General features: G+C 37.9%; 1 protein-coding gene across 4 annotated transcripts in view; it reads left to right on the forward strand.

Annotated features, from left to right (window-relative positions):
* The window catches only part of VPS13B (vacuolar protein sorting 13 homolog B), a 797,029-nt gene that overhangs the window by 599,306 nt on the left and 178,374 nt on the right, over positions 1–19,349 (forward strand). For all 4 annotated transcript variants that reach the window (XM_033843006.2, XM_073794625.1, XM_073794626.1 and 1 more), the window contains one exon: positions 11,204–11,599. In XM_033843006.2, coding sequence (XP_033698897.1) covers positions 11,204–11,599 — 396 coding nt within the window. The remainder of the gene's footprint in view (positions 1–11,203; positions 11,600–19,349) is intronic.

Below are 19,349 nucleotides of genomic sequence, written 5' to 3' on the forward strand. Positions count from 1 at the left end.
ATCCTCTTTAGCTTTTGCTTGTCTGTAAAAGTTTTAATTTCTACGTGGAATCTGAATGAGATACTTGCTGGGTAGAGTAATCTTGGTTGTAGGTTTTTCCCCTTAATACTTTAAATATGTCCTGCCACTCCCTTCTGGCTTGCAGAGTTTATGCTGATTGATCAGCTGTTAACCTTATGGAGATTCGTTTGTACGTTATTTGTTGTTTTTCCCTTGCTGCTTTTAACATTTTGTCTTTGTGTTTAATTTTTGATAGTTTGACTAATATATGTCTTGGTGTGTTTCTCCTTGGATTTATCCTATATGGGACTCTCTGTGCTTCCTGGACTTGATTAACTATTTCCTTTCCCACATTAGGGAAGTTTTCAACTATAATCTCCTCAAATATTTTCTCAGTCCCTCTCTTTTTCTCTTCTTCTTCTGGGAACCCTATAATTCGAATGTTGGTGTGTTTAATGTTGTCCCAGAGGTCTCTAAGACTGTCCTCAATTCTTTTCATTTTTTTTTCTTTATTCTGCTCTATAGTAGTTATTTCCACTATTTTATCTTCCAGGTTACTTATCCGTTCTTCTGCCTCAGTTGTTCTGCTATTGATCCCTTCTAGAAATTTTTTAATTTCATTTATTGTGTTTTTCATCACTGTTTGTTTGCTCTTTAGTTCTTCTAGTTCCTTGTTAAACATTTCTTATATTTTCTCCATTCTATTTCCAAGATTTTGGATCATCTTTACTATCATTATTCTGAATTCTTCTTCATGTAGACTGCCTATTTCCTCTTCATTTGTTAGGTCTGGTGGGTTTTTACCTTGCTCCTTCATCTGCTGTGTGTTTCTCTGTCTTCTCATTTTGCTTAACTTACTGTGTTTGGGGTCTCCTTTCTGCAGGCTGCAGGTTCGTAGTTCCCATTGTTTTTGGTGTCTGCTCCCAGTGGCTAAGGTTGGTTCAGTGGGTTGTGTAGGCTTCCTGGTGGAGGGGACTAGTGCCTGTGTTCTGGTGGTTGAGGCTGGATCTTGTCTTTCTAGTGGGCAAGTCCACGTCTGGTGGTGTGTTTTGCAGTGTCTGTGGCCTTTTAATGATTTTAGGCAGCCTCTCTGCTAATGGATAGTGTTGTGTTCCTGTCTTGTTAGTTGTTTGGCATAGGGTGTCTAGCATTGGAGCTTGCTGGTCGTTGAGTGGAGCTGGGTCTTGGGGTTGAGATGGAGATCTCTGGGGAATTTCACCATTTGATATTATGTGGAGCTGGGAGGTCTCTTGTGGACCAGTGTCCTGAAGTTGGCTCTCCCACCTCAGAGGCACAGCCCTGACACCTGGCTGGAGCACCAAGAGCCTGTCATCCACACAGCTCAGAATAAAAGGGAGAAAAAAAAGAAAGAGATAAGAAGGTAAAATAAAATAAAGTTATTAAATAAAAAATAATTATTAAAAAAATTTTTTTTAAGTAATAAAAAGAAAGAAAGAAGAGAACAACCAAACCAAAAAACAAATCCACCAATGATAACAATCACTAAAAACTATACTAAAAAAAACAAGAAAAAAACGGACAGAGAGAACCCTAGGACAAATGGTAAAAACAAAGCTATACAGACAAAATCACACACAGAAGCATACACATACACACTCACAAAAAGTGAAATAGGGAAAAATATATATATATTGTTGCTCCCAAAGTCCACCTCCTCAATTTGGGATGATTCGTTGTTTATTCAGGTATTCCACAGATGCAAGGTACATCAATAAACTACTTTGGCTGGTGCCAAACTGACCTTTGCTTTTGAGTTTTACTGGTTTAACTACTCTAGCCAGCTGTTAAATTAAAGCCTCCAATTTTCATCTGCCACACTTTTTTGTATTAGTAAGATCAGGAATTGTCCTATGGCTTCCGTAACCTTTAGGAGTAGCATTCCATCTTTTTCACCTTTTGCAGAAAGGCCATCCTGATCTCACAGTTAAAGGTATTAGCATAAGTGTTCTATTTCCTTGTTGAAGGGGCCATGGAGAATGAAAAGGAAACCTGAAAAACTTACCCAGTACAGAGTTGGTTAACACTTAGGCCTAAGGTGGGCTTCCCCTACACATAAGGACACATTCCAACCCTTTAGCCTTTTGAGAAACACATGTGAGGGTAAAAAATAAATGGAGTGGAAAAAACTGTCCTGTCATGCATATGACAAAGTCATTGAAATAATTTTGTTTATTTTTTAAATTAATGTGCAGTAAAATTGTCCTTCGTTGGTGCACAGTTCTATGAATTCTAATGAATAGATTCGTGTAACCACTACCACAGTCAAGGTACAGAACAGTTCTACCATCTTAAAAAACTCTCATGATATTCCTTTGTAATCACACCTCCCCCTAAATCCTAATCTATGATAATTACTGCTCTCCATTACTTTAGGGTTTTTGTTTATTTGTTTTACCTTTTTAAGAATGTCATACAAATGTAATCATACAGCAGGTAACCTTTTCAGACTGGCTTCTTTCACTCACATACTGCCCTTGAGATTCAGTCAAGTTGTTGTATCTATCAGTAGTATCAATACATTCCTTTTTATTGCTGAGTAGTATTCCATTTTGTAGATGTACTGTAGTTTAAGAATTCATCCATTGAAGGATATATAAATTGTTTCCAATTTTGGTGATTATGAATAGAGCCACTTTAAACATTTGTGTATAAGTTGTTGTGTGATTGTAAGTTTCAATCCTCTATGATAAATACCTAGGTGTGGGATTGGTGGGTCGTATAAGTCATAAGAAATTACTAAAATGTTTCCAAATAGCCTGTATCATTTGACATTCCCACAGCAATGTATGAGAGTCCCACTAGTTCCATATCCCCTCTGGCAGTTTGTGTTATCAGTATTTTTTATATTAGCCATTCTAATAGGTGGTTCGTCGTCATTTTTATTTGCACTTTTCTAATTACTAATGATGTTGTATATCTTTATATGTGCTTATCTGCCGTTCATATATCCTTTTGGTAAAGTGTCTGTTCAAGTCTTTTGCTTATTTTAAAATTAGCCTGTTTGTTTCTTATTGTTGAATTTGGAAGTTTTTTGTATATTCCGGATACAAGTCTTTTGTCAGATATGTGACTTGCAGATATTCTCTCCCAGTGCATAGCTTGTCTTTTCATTCTCTTAACACTACTTTTTACAGAGCAAAAGTTTTTAGTGTGAAGTTTTTTCAAATGAATCATGCTTTTTTGGGTACTGTATATAAGAATTCTGCCTAACTTCAGTACTCATAGATTTTCTCCTGTTTTCATCTTAAAATGTTTTATATTTTACATTTTATATTCCGATCTATGATTCATTTTTAGTTAATTTTGGATAAAGTATAAAGTTGAGTTCAACTTTTTTCTTTCTTTTTGCAGGGGGGGCATGAGGATGTATGACACTATTTGCTGATAAAACTCTCTTCACTGAACTGCCTTTGCAACTTAAAAAAAAAAGTCATTTCACAATATTTGGTTGGCCTCTATAATCTGGATTCTCTGTTCTGTTCTACCGATATACATGTATATAACTTCTCCAGAATTATACTGTATTGATCATAGTAGCTTCATAGCAAGTCTTAAAATTAGGTAGTGTAAGTCCTCCAATGTCATTCTTCTATTTCAAAACTGTTTTAGCTATTCTAGTTCCTTTGCTTTCCTGTATACCTTTTAGAATCAGCTTTTCTATATCTACAATAAATACTGCTGGAATTTTTATTGGAATTGTGTTAAATCTATAGATCAATTGGGAGAGATTTTATGTCTTTACTATTTCGAGTCTTCCAGTCCATGAATACGTTATGTATACAGTATATCTCTCCATTTACTTAGGTCTTTAATGATTTTTCAACATATAGATTCTCTACGAGTTTTATCAGATTTATACCTAAGTATTTATTTTATTTGGAGCTTTTATAAATATTATTTTTTGTTTAAATTTTACTCCAACTGCATATTGCTGGTTTGTAGAAACTCAACTGATTTTGTGTGTGTGTGTGTGTGTGTGTGTGTGTGGTACACGGGTGTCTCACTGCTGTGGCCTCTCCCGTTGTGGAGTACAGGCTCCAGATGCGCAGGCTCAGCGGCCATGGCTCACGAGCCCAGCCGCTCCGCAGCACGTGGGATCTTCCCAGACCGGGGCACAAACCCGTGTCCCCTGCATTGGCAGGCAGACTCTCAACCACTGCGCCACCAGGGAAGCCCTCAACTGATTTTTGTGTAGTGGTCTTGTATTCTAAAATCTTGTCAAGTTCACTTAGTAATTCTAGGAGCTTTTCTGAAGATTTCATGGAGTTTTCTACATGGACAATCATGTCATCTGCGAATAGACATCATTTTATGTCTTTCTTTCCAATCTTCATGCCTTTTATTTCTTTTTCTTGCCTTATTGAGCTGGTTGGGAGCTCTAGGATTAAATACAGAGTATGAGTAGTGAGAATGAGTATCATTGCCTTGTTTCTGATCTTAGGGGAAAAGCATTCAATCCTTCATGATTAAGTATGACATTACCTATAGGTTTTTCATCTGTGAACTTTATCAGGTTAAGGAAGTTTCCATCTATTGACAGTTTGTTAAGAGTTCTTATCATAAATGGATATTGGTTTTTTAAAAGCTTTTTCTGCATCAATTGATATGATCATGTTTTTTTGTTTTGTAAACTGGTAATACCATTACTTTGATTGATTTTCTAATATTGAACCAGCCTTGTAGTCCCAGGATAAACCCCTCTTGATTGTGGTATATTATTAGTTTCTTATGTTACTTGATTTTTTTAAATTTATTTGGAGGATTTTTATTTTTATGTCTCTGTTTTTTAGGGATATTGGTCTGTAGTTTTCTTTTACTGTCTCTGTCTAGTTTTGGTATCAGTAATGATGGTTTCATAAAATGAATTTAGGAGTATTGTCTCCTATTTTCTGTGGTACAAGAAAAAGAAGGAAAAAATGAGGCATTTTCTTAGTCCCTGCGGGCACTAGGAATTCCCTTCCCATTACTGAAGCCAGAAGTAGAGGGTGTCCCCTACTTCTCCCTCTATCCACACCTGATGCCCACCTTCAGGTTTTGGGCTGCCCCAGGCTATGGAATATCAGAAGAAAAATGAGAAACACACTACCTTTTGGTGGTATTTTAAAATCTAGTTATCTTCCCCAGTCTACCTGTTAACATTTACTTTTCAAAATCCTCAAATAGCTGCTCTGTGTAGGTTGTTTTTGTTGTTTGCTTTTGTTTTTTGTTGTTTTTGGTTTTTTTTTAATTAAGCTTTGTGCTTATTTTTTTAATTTATTTTATTTATTTATTAATTTTGGCTGCATTGGGTCTTTGTTGCTGCACACGGGCTGTCTCTAGTTGTGGCGAGCAGGGGCTGCTCTTTGTTGCAGTGTACAGGCTTCTCACTATGGTGGCTTCTCTTGTTGCGGAGCACGGGCTCTACAGTGCAGGCTCAGTAGTTGCGGCGTGTGGGTTTAGTTGCTCTGTGGCATGTGATATCTTCCCGGACCAGGGCTCGAACCCATGTCCCCTGTATTGGCAGATGGATTCTTAACCACTGCGCCACCAGGGAAGCCCTCTGTATAGGTTTTTTAGCTGTAATCTCTCCAGATATTATAGCTGTATAAAGTGGGAGAGACAGGGCTCCACCTTTCCTGGAATCCTGAAGTAATTTTTAAAGAGAGGGAATTGGCAACTAACAAAGAGAAGAGCAAAGTATATTAGATATTTTTGCTCTGGGGGGAAAAGGTGAAAGAAGCTAGGACAAACATTCCTAGGCCTTGAAACTTCATTTATGATCACATTAGAAACAGGAAATATTATGTGGGTAAATATGCGTATGGAGTTTGTGTTAGTTTTTTATTGATGCATAACAAATTACCACAAATGTAGTGGCAATTTGTAGCAATACAAATTTATTATCTCAATCCTGCAGGTCAGAAGTCCAGTTGGGTTTAGCTGTATTCTCTGCTCAGAATCTTACAAGGCCAAAATCAAGGTGTCCGTTGGGCTGGGCTCTAATCTAGAGGCTCCAGGGAAGAATCGACTTAGAAATTCATTCCATTTGTTTGCATAATCCAGTTCCTGTGGCCATAGGACTCACGTCCCTAATTCCTTGTTAGCAGCTGGCCAGTGCTTCCTTCCCTCAGCTTTAGGGTGCCCATTCCTTCTCACATGACCCCTACCATCCTCAAAGCAGCAATGACATATCATAGACCCCTTCTCACGTTTCAAATCTTTCTGACTTCCCCTTCTTCCTCCTTCATGTACTTTTTAAAGGGCCTGTATAATAGATCAGGCCCACCAGATAATCTCTGTGTTAAATTCAATTTACCTGGGATTTTTATCACACCTATAAAAATCCCTTTCAGCATAGCAGTACCTAGATTAGTGTTTGATTCAATAACCAGGGGAGAGGAATCTTGGGAGAAGGGGGTCATCTTCAGAATTCTGCCTATCATAGAACCAGATTAGAAAGTTTCAGGGTGCTCCAACATGAACTGACCAAACGTGTACTTCATGCTGAGTTTGAGGCCCAATGCTAAGTATTAAAGATGAAAAATGTACACTCAAGGATCTTCTCTATTGGTGAGAGACATAATCTCATAAAAAGATACTTATGCAGGGCCAGCTTTGTGGAACTACTTCTTGGAGAACATGCTGAGCAGTATCCTGAAGATTATGCATTAGGCAAAGAAAAGGTATATTAGACAAAGGAGCAACATGATCAAAGGTCTTGTGGTATGACATAGCATGGGCTGGGGGGAGTGGGCTCTATAAACTCTTTGATATTTCTGGAGCTTTAATATTTGAGGTGAGCAACGGCTGCAGATAAGGAAAGGCAAGACCTTTTTTCCATTCTAAGGAGCTTCATCTTTTATCCCATAGGTAAAGAAGAGCCATTTAAAGAGTTTTAAGCAATAGTGAGCCAATCAGGATCACATTAGAAACAAATCATTTGGAAATTACTCTGGAGACTGGATTAACAGGAATCGGTCTAGACAGAGAAACCTTTTAGGAGGCTTTATATTAGCTGAGCAATATCAAAGGCATGGAGGGAAAACCTGGGGAGTGGCTGGAATGCTCGAGAGAAGGAGATTCGATTCAAGCAATATTTTGGAAGTAAAATTGACAGAACTTAATCACTGAGTGGGTTTGGACCAGGAAAAGAGGGAAGGAAATGAGTCAAAAAGTCAGATTTTTTATTTGAGCCAGTTGGTAGATTAGAGTCATTAACTGAGACAGGGAATATAGCATGTGTGAGAGGAGGTAATGGATTGTTCTGGATGAAGTGATTTGATGAGCCTGTGGGAGTTCAGTAGGAAGGAAAAAATCATTCATTTTTTTTTTCCTTCACTACATCATAAAATGTTTGTTTGGTACTTCCAGTGGACCAAACAGTAGTTTCGGCACTCAGAATATTAAGATGTAGAACAGTCCTTATTGTTCAGGACTTCACAGTTAGCTGGACTATGACAGATACCTAAGCAGTAACTATAAAAATAATATGAATAGGTACCTGATGATGGTACAATAAACAGGACATTCTGAAAGCAGTGGATGAGAGGCACCTCACTTGGCCTCAGGGGTCAAGAAAGACTTCCTGGAGTCTTTGAGACTCAAGGACTGAGTCTCAAAGGACAAGTTAGACAACTAAGCAGAGGTATAGCTTTTCTGGCTTTTTGTTTGTTTGTTTCCTGTGTCACTGGGACTACCATACCTGAGATACAAGGATCCATATTGAGATAGTAGTCAACAACTCTCATATATACCATTCCGTGGATGTTTTGCCAGTTTACAGTCGGGGAAAAGGGATCCCTTAGGCTCAGCAGTTAGTATAGGTGGATATTTGGGCAACTTCCTGAGTAGGTCAATAAACTGTTTCTATGGCTACTTCTGACGCTTAGTTTCAATCTCACGTTATGAATCCAGGCAAAAGCAGGTAGCTTCTGGCCCCGACATCTGAGTCTTCTTTCTGCTTTAGCTTTGTCTTGTTTTCCCGTTGTTGCTATCATCTGTTAAGATTGTTTGTTTTTTTCACTGTGGTAAAAGGTGGTATTATTTTCTGTGAGGCCACAGAATTTCGAAGCCCTCATAAAAGAATTTGCAGGCAGAGCCGGACAGTATATGAATCATTTGAATCATCCAATTTCCCTAAAATATTTGCCCACCAGCCTCTTTGAGTACCCCAAATTCTACAAGTCAAAAATAATTCCTTTCAAAAATGGTGCTGGTGTAGGGGCTTCCCTGGTGGCGCAGTGGTTGGGAGTCCGCCTGCCGATGCAGGGGACACGGGTTTGTGCCACGGAGGGGCTGGTCCTGTGAGCCATGGCCGCTGAGCCTGCGCGTCCGGAGCCTGTGCTCCGCAACGGGAGAGGCCACAACAGTGAGAGGCCCGCGTACGGCAAAAAAAAAAAAAAAAAAATGGTGCTGGTATAACTGGATTTCTGCATGCAAAAAAAAATTAAGTTGGACCCATACCACACAAAGCACAAAAGTTAATTCAAGAGCAATCATAGACCTACATGTAAGAGGTAAAACTATAAAACTTGTAAAAGAAAGCATAACTGTAAATCTTTGTGACCTTGGGTTAAGCAATGTTTTTGTTTTGTTTTGTTTTACAAATTTATTTTATTTGTTTATTTTTGGCTGCGTTGGGTCTTCGTTGCTGCACGTGCTCTCTCTAGTTGCGGCGAGCGGGGGCTACTCTTCGTTGCGGTGCACGGGCTTCTCGTGGCGGTGGCTTCTCTTGTTGCAGAGCACGGGCTCTAGGCACACGGGCTTCAGTAGTTGTGGATCACGGGCTCTAGAGCACAGGCTGAGTAGTTGTGGCTCATGGGTTTAGTTGCTTCGCGGCATGTGGGATCTTCCTGGGCCAGGGCTCGAACCCGTGTCCCCTGGATTGGCAGGCAGATTCTTAACCACTGCACCACCAGGGAAGCCCCCTAAGCAATGGTTTTTGGATATGACACCAAAAGCACAAGCATAATAATAGATCTGTTGGACTTCACAAAACTTAAAAACTTTCATGCTGCAAATCATACCATCCAAAAAACTGAAAAGACAGTCCATAGAATGGGAGAAAATATTTGCAAATCCTATATCTCATAGGGACTTGTATCCAGAATATATCAACATAAAAGACTCATGCTATTTAATAAAAAGACAAATAACCCAATTTAAAAATGAGCAAAGGGTGTGAATAGACATTTCTCCCAAGAATATATACACATAGCCAATAACATTAATGCTCAACATCATTAATCATTAGGGAAATACACATCAAAATCACAATGGGATACCACTTCATACCCACTACAACTGAAGAAATGAAGAAATGCTCAACATCATTAATCGTTAGAGAAATACACATCAAAATCACAATGGGTTACCACTTCATACCCACTAGGATTGCTGTAATCAAATATGACCCAGCAATTCCACTTCTAGGTAGATACCTAAAAGAATTGAAAACATGTTCACAAAAAAAAAAATTTGCACATGAATGTTCATAGCAGTATTATCCATAATAGCCAAAAAGTGGAAACAACCCAAATGTTCATAAACTGATAATGGATAAACAAAATGTAGTATATCCATATGATGGAGTATTAGTCAGCCATCAAAAGGAATGACATACTGGTGATACATGATTCAACACAAATGAACCTTAAAAACTTCTACTATGTTAACTGAAAGAAACCAGACACAAAAAGCCAGATTTTGTGTGATTCCATTTATATGAAATGCCCAGAATAGGCAAATCTGTAGAGACAGAAATTAGCTTACTGGTTGCCTGAGTGCTGGAAGTGGGGAATGGGTAGGGACCACTAAGTGGCATGGGAACTTTTTTTTTCCCCTGGTGGTGGTAATAATGTTCTGGAATTAAATAGTGGTGATGATTACACAATCTTGTGAGTATACTAAGAACCATTGACTTGTGTACTTTAAATAGGTAAATTGTATGATATGAATTAATATGTCAATAAAGATGTTAAGAAACATAATTCCTTTAAATTAGGGTGTTGTCCTGTTTAAATGAATGTAGGGAGCAGGGAACATTTTAGTATTGCAGAAGGGTGACTCAGATGTCTGACCCTTTCCAGTGGACAACTGGCTAGAAGCAGGACTCTCAGAGTTTGCTTAGCCTGATTAAAGAAACACCAGGAAAGGCACACTTAAAAGGGATGGTAACCTGAGCGAGCCTGGGTAGCCAGGAGGAAACTCTAAGGTGCTGACATCTGAGGAAGATGAGAAGAGGTCCTCCTATTGAAAACAGACAGAATATTAACTTAATCTGCTTGATAACTTTGTTCTTCGTAGCTTTATCTGTGATTATGTCTTGTATTACATCAGGCTCCAGTGAAAAGAATACTCGTTAGGTTCAGTTAAACTCAACCATTTATTGAACACATACATATGAGAAACACACTGTGCCAGGCACTGGGTATAAACATGAGTAGCATGCTCTGCCTTGACAACCCTTACAGTCTTATGTCTTATTGATAATAAAAACAGAAGTGAGAAGGCAAAAACAGAAATGATAGGGCCTAGTTAGTATTAATGTCAGGTGACTAAGTGAGTAAGTGGCAAATAAGGACAACGTCCGGTGGATGATACATGTAAAATGGATTTTAAGAAATCTCAGTCTTACATTGGATGAGATATTTGAAACTTTATCAACGCAGAGTCCAAGGAAAGATGTAGGGACTCTTCTGGGTTTTAGTGGGTCACAGAGGGGAAACAAATGCATATACTTTATCAGAGAGTGGTAGGGGAGGCTACTTCAGTTAATCAGTTGGACAAGTATTTATTAACACCAGTGTTCGTGTCAAACGTTGTGCTGGGTACTAAAGGAAGCCCTTTTAACCTCGGAAGAAAGAATGTCAGTTCATTAACAAACTGGAAAGCTGCTTAATTTTACCTCAGAGTGGGAAGGCAGAGGTAGATGTCCATGTGTGGCCTTTGCTCTGTCGGGAACAGACAGACAGTCACATGGATTGAGACAGGAATGTAGGCATGTAAGTAGTCCAGGGAAACTGTTCCTTCAAGTAACTACATGGAAAGGTTAGGTGGTAAGTAAAAGAATTATAACATCTGACATCCTAATGAGTCCACAGTACAGGCGTTGGGAAACTGAAATAGGAGCTTGACAGGGAAGTAAAGGCTTATTTTCAATAGGAGAGCTTCAGTAATTTTCTTATCCTTTTCAATTCTATAGCAGACATCAACTTGGATATATCAAAGCCTTTGAAAGCAAACCTGAGTTTTACCAAGCTGGATCAGATAAACCATTTTTTAAAGAAGATAAAAAGTGCACACAGCAAAGAGACCTCAGCCCTCTCAGACACCATGCTGAATAAGGATGAGCTTCCAGCCTCCAAATGTTACCGTGGAAAGTTGTCTAAGCTTAAAGTTCATGGTGATGGAGCACAAAAGATTCCATTTCAAGAAAACGTGTGGAGAACGGTTTCCTGCTTTCAAAAAATTTCTGTTCATACTACTCAGATTGTGGTCTCCATGGAAACTGTCCCCCATCCTAATAAACCGTGCCTGTTAGCATCTTTATCAACCCTCAGTGGAAGCCTTAATATCAAAGCAGCGCAAAAAGTGCCTGGTAAGTCACAGAAAAGGGGAGAGGGAGATGACAATGACTTGTTAACATCTAAAACTGCATAATGTTGAAGATTTATATTAAATAGAGTTTAAAAGTTTCAAGAGCCATTAGAGATCGGGAACATTTCTGGTTTGTTGCCTTATTTTAAAGAAAATGGTATAACAAATCGGTTAAGCCTAAGTATGTTACTGCGGTAAACTAAACCGTTCCTATCTACCTCTTCAGGCATGTTCCTACAGATGTCTTTGTAACTGTTCATTCCTAAATTTCTTTTTACCTAAAATAGCTGTAGTGGAAGAACAGAGTATATATCAAGTTTTGAGAGCCATTAGAACAGTAGCTTTTAAAGTGTGGTCTCAGAAGCAGCAGCAGCAGCAGCATCTGGGAACTTGTTAGAAATGCAAATTCTCAGGCTCTACCCCTGACCTCCTGAATCAGAAAGTCTGGGCATGGGGCCCAGAAAAGTGTGTTCCAACAAACCCTACAGGTGATTCCAACGTGCTACATTAAGTTACTGGTAACAATTTATTTAAAAAAGAAAAATTGCTCTGGTGGCAGGAATGCTGCACAAAATGTGATAGAAGCCAAGGTTCAACTTTGAAAAGACAATGCCACTGAGGACTATCATGTAGCAACACTTGCAAGGAAAGGCCATGCTTCAGTGCCTGGCTGAGCAAGGGAGCCCTGGACTTGGCAACTGAATGTCCTTGATGGGTGGAGAGGTGAGAAACTAACAGGCAGTGACATCTACATTTTCCTCAACTGTTATGTGCTTTTTCACACTGAATCAAAAAGGGTAGGCAGAAGGAATGTGAGGGGAAGAGAAAAGACAAGGTACAGGTAGGGAATAACCATTTTCCTTCACAGAAACTGCTACTGTTAAAGTTCAGGGCATGATGCCAGAAATTTTACTTTGAAAGTAAAAGTAGCAAAAGGAAAACATTTTTTTCCACTTTAATTTTCAGGAAAGAAGTGGGGCTAGAGGATAGTGCTGGGGATAAAGTAAATCCTGAAACTAGGCAACTTAGTTGCTTACCAAAAAGTAATTAAGTGGCAGCTGGAGACTAACTGTATAGCCAGTTTGGGCACAGTAGTTGAAGAGATAAAGAAGGAGTTTTGTAGTTGAGAAGTATGAATTTTAGGCCAAAAAAATAAATGATTGATTTCTTTCTCATCAGAAATATTTGTGACCAAGCCAGCTAAAAGCACTGTATTTTTTTTATTGTCTTAAAAGTTGGAAATGAAAAATGTAAGGTCCATGGGACATGAAAGACTATGAAGCACTGGAGGCTACAATGTCTGATTTATCCACAAATAAATTACAACCCAGACAACGCTGGGGCCATTCCCACGCCTTTTCAGTTTTACCTTAGTCATAGTAAGGAAGGGTTAGGACTCAAACAGAATGAAAGCATTTAACATGTACTGTACTCAATTCTAGGTCCTTTTCTTTATTCATCCTCATTTCTTGTTTCATTCATTTGCTACTCATATTTTATCTAATTTTAATAGTGTCTATTCTCAGTAAATATCTCTAAAATATAATTAAAATCCTCTCACTGAGCTTTACAAGATAGTAGATTCATTCTGGTTTTGTAACTTGTTTTTTCCCTTTATGCTAGTACCCTTACTCCTTTTACAGTTATACTCTTAAATCTAGTTAAATGCAGAAGTAGAAACTATAGCTTTGACTAAGACATACTTGGTATAACTCTGCGTTATGTAGTGTCCTGCAAATGTTCTAAAGTAGTTATTTGCATCAACTAATCAGATCAAATTGAAATTAGCCATTTAATTAATAGAAACAGTTTTATTATGAGAGTATAACAAACACCAAATCTGTTTACTCTACATTTCTGCTTGATGTGATGGCATGCTCAAATGTTTAAAAGATAACAAAGTCAGCAAAATAATAATAAATTATAATTAAGTGAAGTAACATGGCAAGTTCTAGTTATTGCTGTAGAATGCCTTCTAGGAAATTATAATTAAGAAATTACTACGTATTTTTCAGAAATTGATTTTTAACAAAGGAAAACTTTTTAAAAGTAAAATAAAATTTAAGCTTTGAACATTAATTTCATTGCATATTTGCATATCTTAAAAATTCAGGCTTTGCAACTTGGATGAAATATATGCAAATGTTTACTTAAGGTATATTTTTGGTAAGTGGTAAAAAATATTTCTCAGCAAAAAAATAAAATAACCGTCCTACCAGTAGTCATATTTCTTTTTGTATTTTTCAAGTGACATCGCTCTGTATTCAACCCAAAATTTTTCTAGTGTATCTTTGAGTTCAGTGGAGTTAATGTCAGATTTTTACAGTTTGACTCTAATACAGTTATACTGAACTGTGTCTTTGATTTTACAGTTTATGTAACTATTGTGACCATCTGCAGCAGCTGCACTTTTCAAATTATTTGCTGAACCAAATTGAGCACAGTGACAAAAGTAGTCATCTCAGATGTACTATTAAACAGAGAAAGAAAAAGGAGCATTGCCTTGGTACAGCATAGCCATCTGCTGTACAGATGTTATTGTATAGAATGACTTAAGATAAAATAATTGTAGAAAATTTTCATTAAAACCTCAACAATTTGCACTTGTTTATGCGAATCTGCATAACTCCCCAATGAGACAACACACTTGGGGTTTCTTTGGTTCTCACTCACTTTCTCTTTGATCCTTTTTGATGTGCTGACTTTAATAAACACAGTCAAAAACATTGTGCAAAAAACATCATGGAAAAAACTACAAAGGAACAATTATAGCAGCAGAAACTACTCTAATCCCTAACTTACGCAAGCTATTTTTAGTGAAATATTTTTTTTAACACTCTTTATATGACAATGTTATATAAACAGGGTAAAGCTGTCCTTTCCAGATGAGTTTTAATTTAGGAGCTGAAATAGATTTGTAATGCTAGAGGAATCTTATGTTCTAAGTAATATTTAGAGAAACACAATTGGGAATGTGTCGTAGGCATGTTTCTTCACTTGTGAAAAGTACAAAAAATATTTGAGTTTGCCTAACGATTATATTTTTTATCATCTAAACCGACATAAGGTTATGGGAAGTGTATGTGGAAAGGGAATAATAAAAGAATGAAAGAGGAAAGTTAATATTCTCCCCAAGACATTGTCAATACATTTAAATATGAAATGCTTTTATGTTCATTTACTGGATTTTACAACAAAATATGTACAGATTATTCACCGAAATGTTTTCATCATTTGAAACAAAACGAAATGGTTAAATATTTTCCACTTAAAAAAAATCCTTGAGTTCTTCTTAGCCTCCTGTACTATTCTGTGGCCCTAAACTATCCGAGTTTCAAGGAACATGGGGTTTTTTTAATTCCACTCTGCAGATGCTAGTGTAACAGCGACTTATAATAACCTAACTCTTATTTCTGCTAGAATACTTATGTTCTCCCATGTGTCTGTGGTAAAATGGCCCTAAATTTTAAAACTTTACATACAAGATGTAATGCTTGTATTTTTTTAAATTGGTGTGTAATTGCAAAAATCTCTATGATTGTGTATAATATTGCCAAATTTTCTATGATTATGTTATTGATAACGAAATTAATCTTGTTTCAAAATCATATCTTATTTTCTGAAACATTTTAAGGCAGATATTTCTTTTGCTAGCCATTAAATCTGTCCCATTCTGTAGTATGTTCTTTTTTAAAAGTAGCCTTCCCCACCCCCCCGCACACACACACACAGTCTTTTTTGCTGTTTGAAGTATAGTGTTTTGGAGAAACCTTAAGTATGTAGCTATAAATTCTGAACCAGCAGTGTAGCACTTTGCACAGGCAGGGTGGGGAGTGAGCTGCAGACTTTAGCTCTCCTTGTCAGAGTAAATTATGGCTCTATTAGGGCGGCACTTCTTAGATTTCTGCAAACAAGGGTACACAATTCAGGCTGTGAAATAGCTGTGCTTTAGGCTGCCTTACTCTTTCTTGGGGGCACGCCGATTAGCAACCTCCATGTAGATAAGGGAAAGGGAAATAGGATATGAACAAGTTAGGTGGCACAAAGCGTTGGGGAAAGAGCCTAAGTGAGGCCATCTTGGCTGGCATTTTAGTCAGAATTAGGGAAAAGTTGCAAGAATCCCCTTTCCATAGGGAATTAGGGGAGTTTTCATCCATACAGAAAGCAATGAGTTGAATTCCTAGTCAAAGAGCTGTGGTTTAAATAACTTTCACTACCCCAGCCTCTGTCATCCAGATGTACTTATCTTTGTGTATAAACAAAAGTAGGAAGAAAGAAAGCATAACCACATTATTTTTCATGTATACAAATGCCTCTTTTCATGTTCACTGAATTCAGGACCAGTAAAAATGTAAAGGACCTAGAGTTCCTTTTCATGTACTGAAAAGTGAAAGCAGGTTATTAATTGATACAAAGTGGAGCTCCAGCTTTTCATTCCAGAGTCAACTGGATCTCCTGAGGAAAATCTCCTTAAGGCGTTGTCATAGCCATTGGATGCTGCAGAAATGCAAGTAAGCCTGAGGGGAAATAAAACATTAAATTATATATGACTACCTAAAATAATATATTGCAATAACAAGCCATTTACAACACCCCAAAGACTTTTGTTACTTTTAGAAAGAAATAGCATCTTTTTCCAATGCTTGAACAATAAGAAATGAATTCTTTGACTGTTAAAGCCAGAGGACAAACTTAACTTTTAAACAGCCACTGAGGATTGAAGTGGAAGTACAGTTTGTAGACAGCTATACAAATCACTAACAAACCTTAATGAATATTGGGTGTGGGCATCAGCGTCCTGTCATTTTTGACACTGTGTTTCAAGTAGCTTAAACCCAACACTCAAGGAAAGGTGGAGACCTCATTGGGTCTGTTAACATCTGGGGTTTTATTTGTCATTTTGGCCATACCCCGCAAGCGCAAAAGAAAGAGTAAAAGGGGATTATCTTGACAATGAAGTGAGTTACTGAATCTTCTGATAATGAAAAGCAGAAGAATTCTAATGCCTTTCTATAGTCCCTGAGGTAGAGGTGCGTTTATAGTTTTGCAGAAGTAAAATGTAGGCAGGCAGAACAGATGGCCCAGAGTCCGTGTAACCTGACACCCCTCATCCCAGAACTGTGGACCACTATTAATCCTGGTCAGATTCCGTCCTATTACTTTATAACAAGGTTCAAAGTTGCTACTGATGAACTGGCCTGTCCTTTTTTTACTCTTAAATTACCTGTGGATTACTGATTTTCTTTCAAAATTGATATTTTTCTGTGCGTAATGGTAGACTATTGAGACATTCAAAAAAGGTAAAATAGGAAGTTCTAAAAATTGAATGGGAAATAAGTGGAAAAAGTAAAATTCTCATAACTTTTTTTCAAAGTAATGTTCCATATTTATTCTCTAGTACAGCGGGAAATAAAAACCATAAATGTATAAGACATTCTCTTGGAAAGTAATTTTCTTGTCCTCTCTCTTAGAAATCGTATGCAATGGAGAAGAAATCCCAACATACAAGTTTTAGTCTCCCGGCTGTAATTGTTATCAATAATATATGTTTAGATAGAACTTTGGTCAATAATAAGCAATGTTAATACTACTATCTTAGAAATTATCTTTTTTCACCCCCTCAAAAAGAGAGGTAAAAAATTAAGAATGTTTGATATTTTTTAAAAACTCACTAGTAGGGCCTTCCCTGGTGGCACAGTGGTTGAGAGTCTGCCTGCTGATGCAGGGGACGCAGATTCGTGCCCCGGTCCGGGAGGATCCTGCATGCCGCAGAGCGGCTGGGCCCGTGGGCCATGGCTGCTGGGCCTGTGCGTCCGGAGCCTGTGCTCCGCAACGGGAGAGGCCACGGCAGTGAGAGGCCCGCATACCCAGGAAAAAAAAAAAAAAAACTCACTAGTAGATATATGCTGTTCAAGCATATTTATATGGTCACTTATTTTTTCTTGTTTAACCAAATTATATTAATTCAGTCTTTACATCTTTCATTTGGAATATTTAAATTTTTCTGTGCTAAAGGGTCTATGTGGGTTTTTTTTAATGTCTGTTACGTGATTTTTGTTCTTCGTGTACATTTTTTCTGTGCTGTGAGGTTACTATAGCTGTTTGGATTTTAATGAGAAGCCTTTAAATACATAGGATAGTAACTTCAGAAATTTAGAAGGTAACCACTGGGTGAAATATCTGATGTGCTAATTTCCAGGCTGCCTGAAAAGTAAAAATCATCCAATAAGTAGCCATCTTCGGATGTCAGAGCACTCTCATGTGCTGTGGCACAGTGAACATGATGTACCTGCCCAGCCTTTCGTAGAGGGAGATGAGCTCATCGCAGAGAGATAACCATCTCTGACTTTTTCTTCTGATTAATCACCGACCTGAACTCCATTTGAACCTTGTTAGACCAAAAACAAGTAGAATTCCTGGCCCAAACTATAAAATATAATTAAGCCCTTTTGAAATGATGTGTAAAAGAACATTGCTGTACCCCCCACTTATAACCACTACCACCACCACAACCAATAAAGTTAAATCAAGCACTGCCTGTAATGGATTAAAATAATAAATGTTCCTGGATTTCAGTGTTTGAAGTACTTGAAGAAAACAGGCTCCCAGCAGCCTGGGTAGCTGAATGCAGGAGAGACATTTATTAATGACGAGTTCAAGGATTTGGCCTGTTTAAGATCATTACTTTGTGTTTACCATGGGTTACACATCTCTTATATTTTTATACAGCCCACATGTGTCTACATGCAATAATGAAAGCTTTTTTTTTTCAACAAAAGAATTGTTAATTGTGTAAATATGGTTCTCTTGGGGACTGTGAAGTCTTCCTAAGACTCTGCTCCCTTCTAATGAGAAATCCAGTACAGTTATTACACTCTCCCAAGTATACCCACCTTCAAATCTTGTCTCCAGCTAGATTAGTCTTTCCCCCTATTGTTTTTAGTTACCAATTCCAAACTTAATCTAGACTGCTAGAAAACTGTTGGCCTCTGGTTATGTATTTTTTTAATAAATTTGTTTATTTTGGCTGCGTTGGGTCTTCGTTGCTGCTTGCGGGCTTTCTCTAGTTGCGGAGAGCATGGGCTACTCTTCATCGCAGTGCACGGGCTCCTCATTGCGGTGGCTTCTCTTGTTGCGGAGTGTGGGCTATAGGCGCGCGGGCTTCAGTAGTTGCGGCGTGTGGGCTCACTAGTTGTTGCTTGCAGGCTGTAGAGCGCAGGCTTAGTAGTGGTGGCACACAGGCTTAGTTGCTCCGCGGCATGTGGGATCTTCCTGGGCCAGAGCTCGAACCTGTGTCCCCTGCATTGGCAAGTGGATTTTTAACCACTGCGCCACCAGGGAAGTCCAGGTTATGTATTTTAGAATTGTGTTCCATTGCGCTAGACTTTGTGTGCTTATGTACTATAGAAAAAAAGAATCAATGCTTTTTATTTCTTCTCCTAGCTTTAACAAAGATATGGGAAAGGACTATTTTTCTAGATTTAGATACATTTGAGGTGAAAAAAAGGGACAACTGGTAAACATTTCCCATATACGCATATTAAAACAGTATTCCTTGGACAGGAGAAAAAAGGGCATTTGAGACAACAAAAATGCTATCAATGAAAATATCTCACTGTGAAAATATCTCACTGTGAAAAATGCTATTGGAGAAGAAACTTTCCAGTCCTAGCAATTAAATACTAGAGATCTTTTTTTTCTTTTTAAATTTTATTTATTTATTTATCTATTTTTGGCGGCATTGGGTCTTC

The sequence above is a fragment of the Tursiops truncatus genome, chromosome 17 (genome assembly GCF_011762595.2).
Source record: "Tursiops truncatus isolate mTurTru1 chromosome 17, mTurTru1.mat.Y, whole genome shotgun sequence".
Classification (NCBI taxonomy): Eukaryota; Metazoa; Chordata; class Mammalia; order Artiodactyla; family Delphinidae; genus Tursiops; species Tursiops truncatus.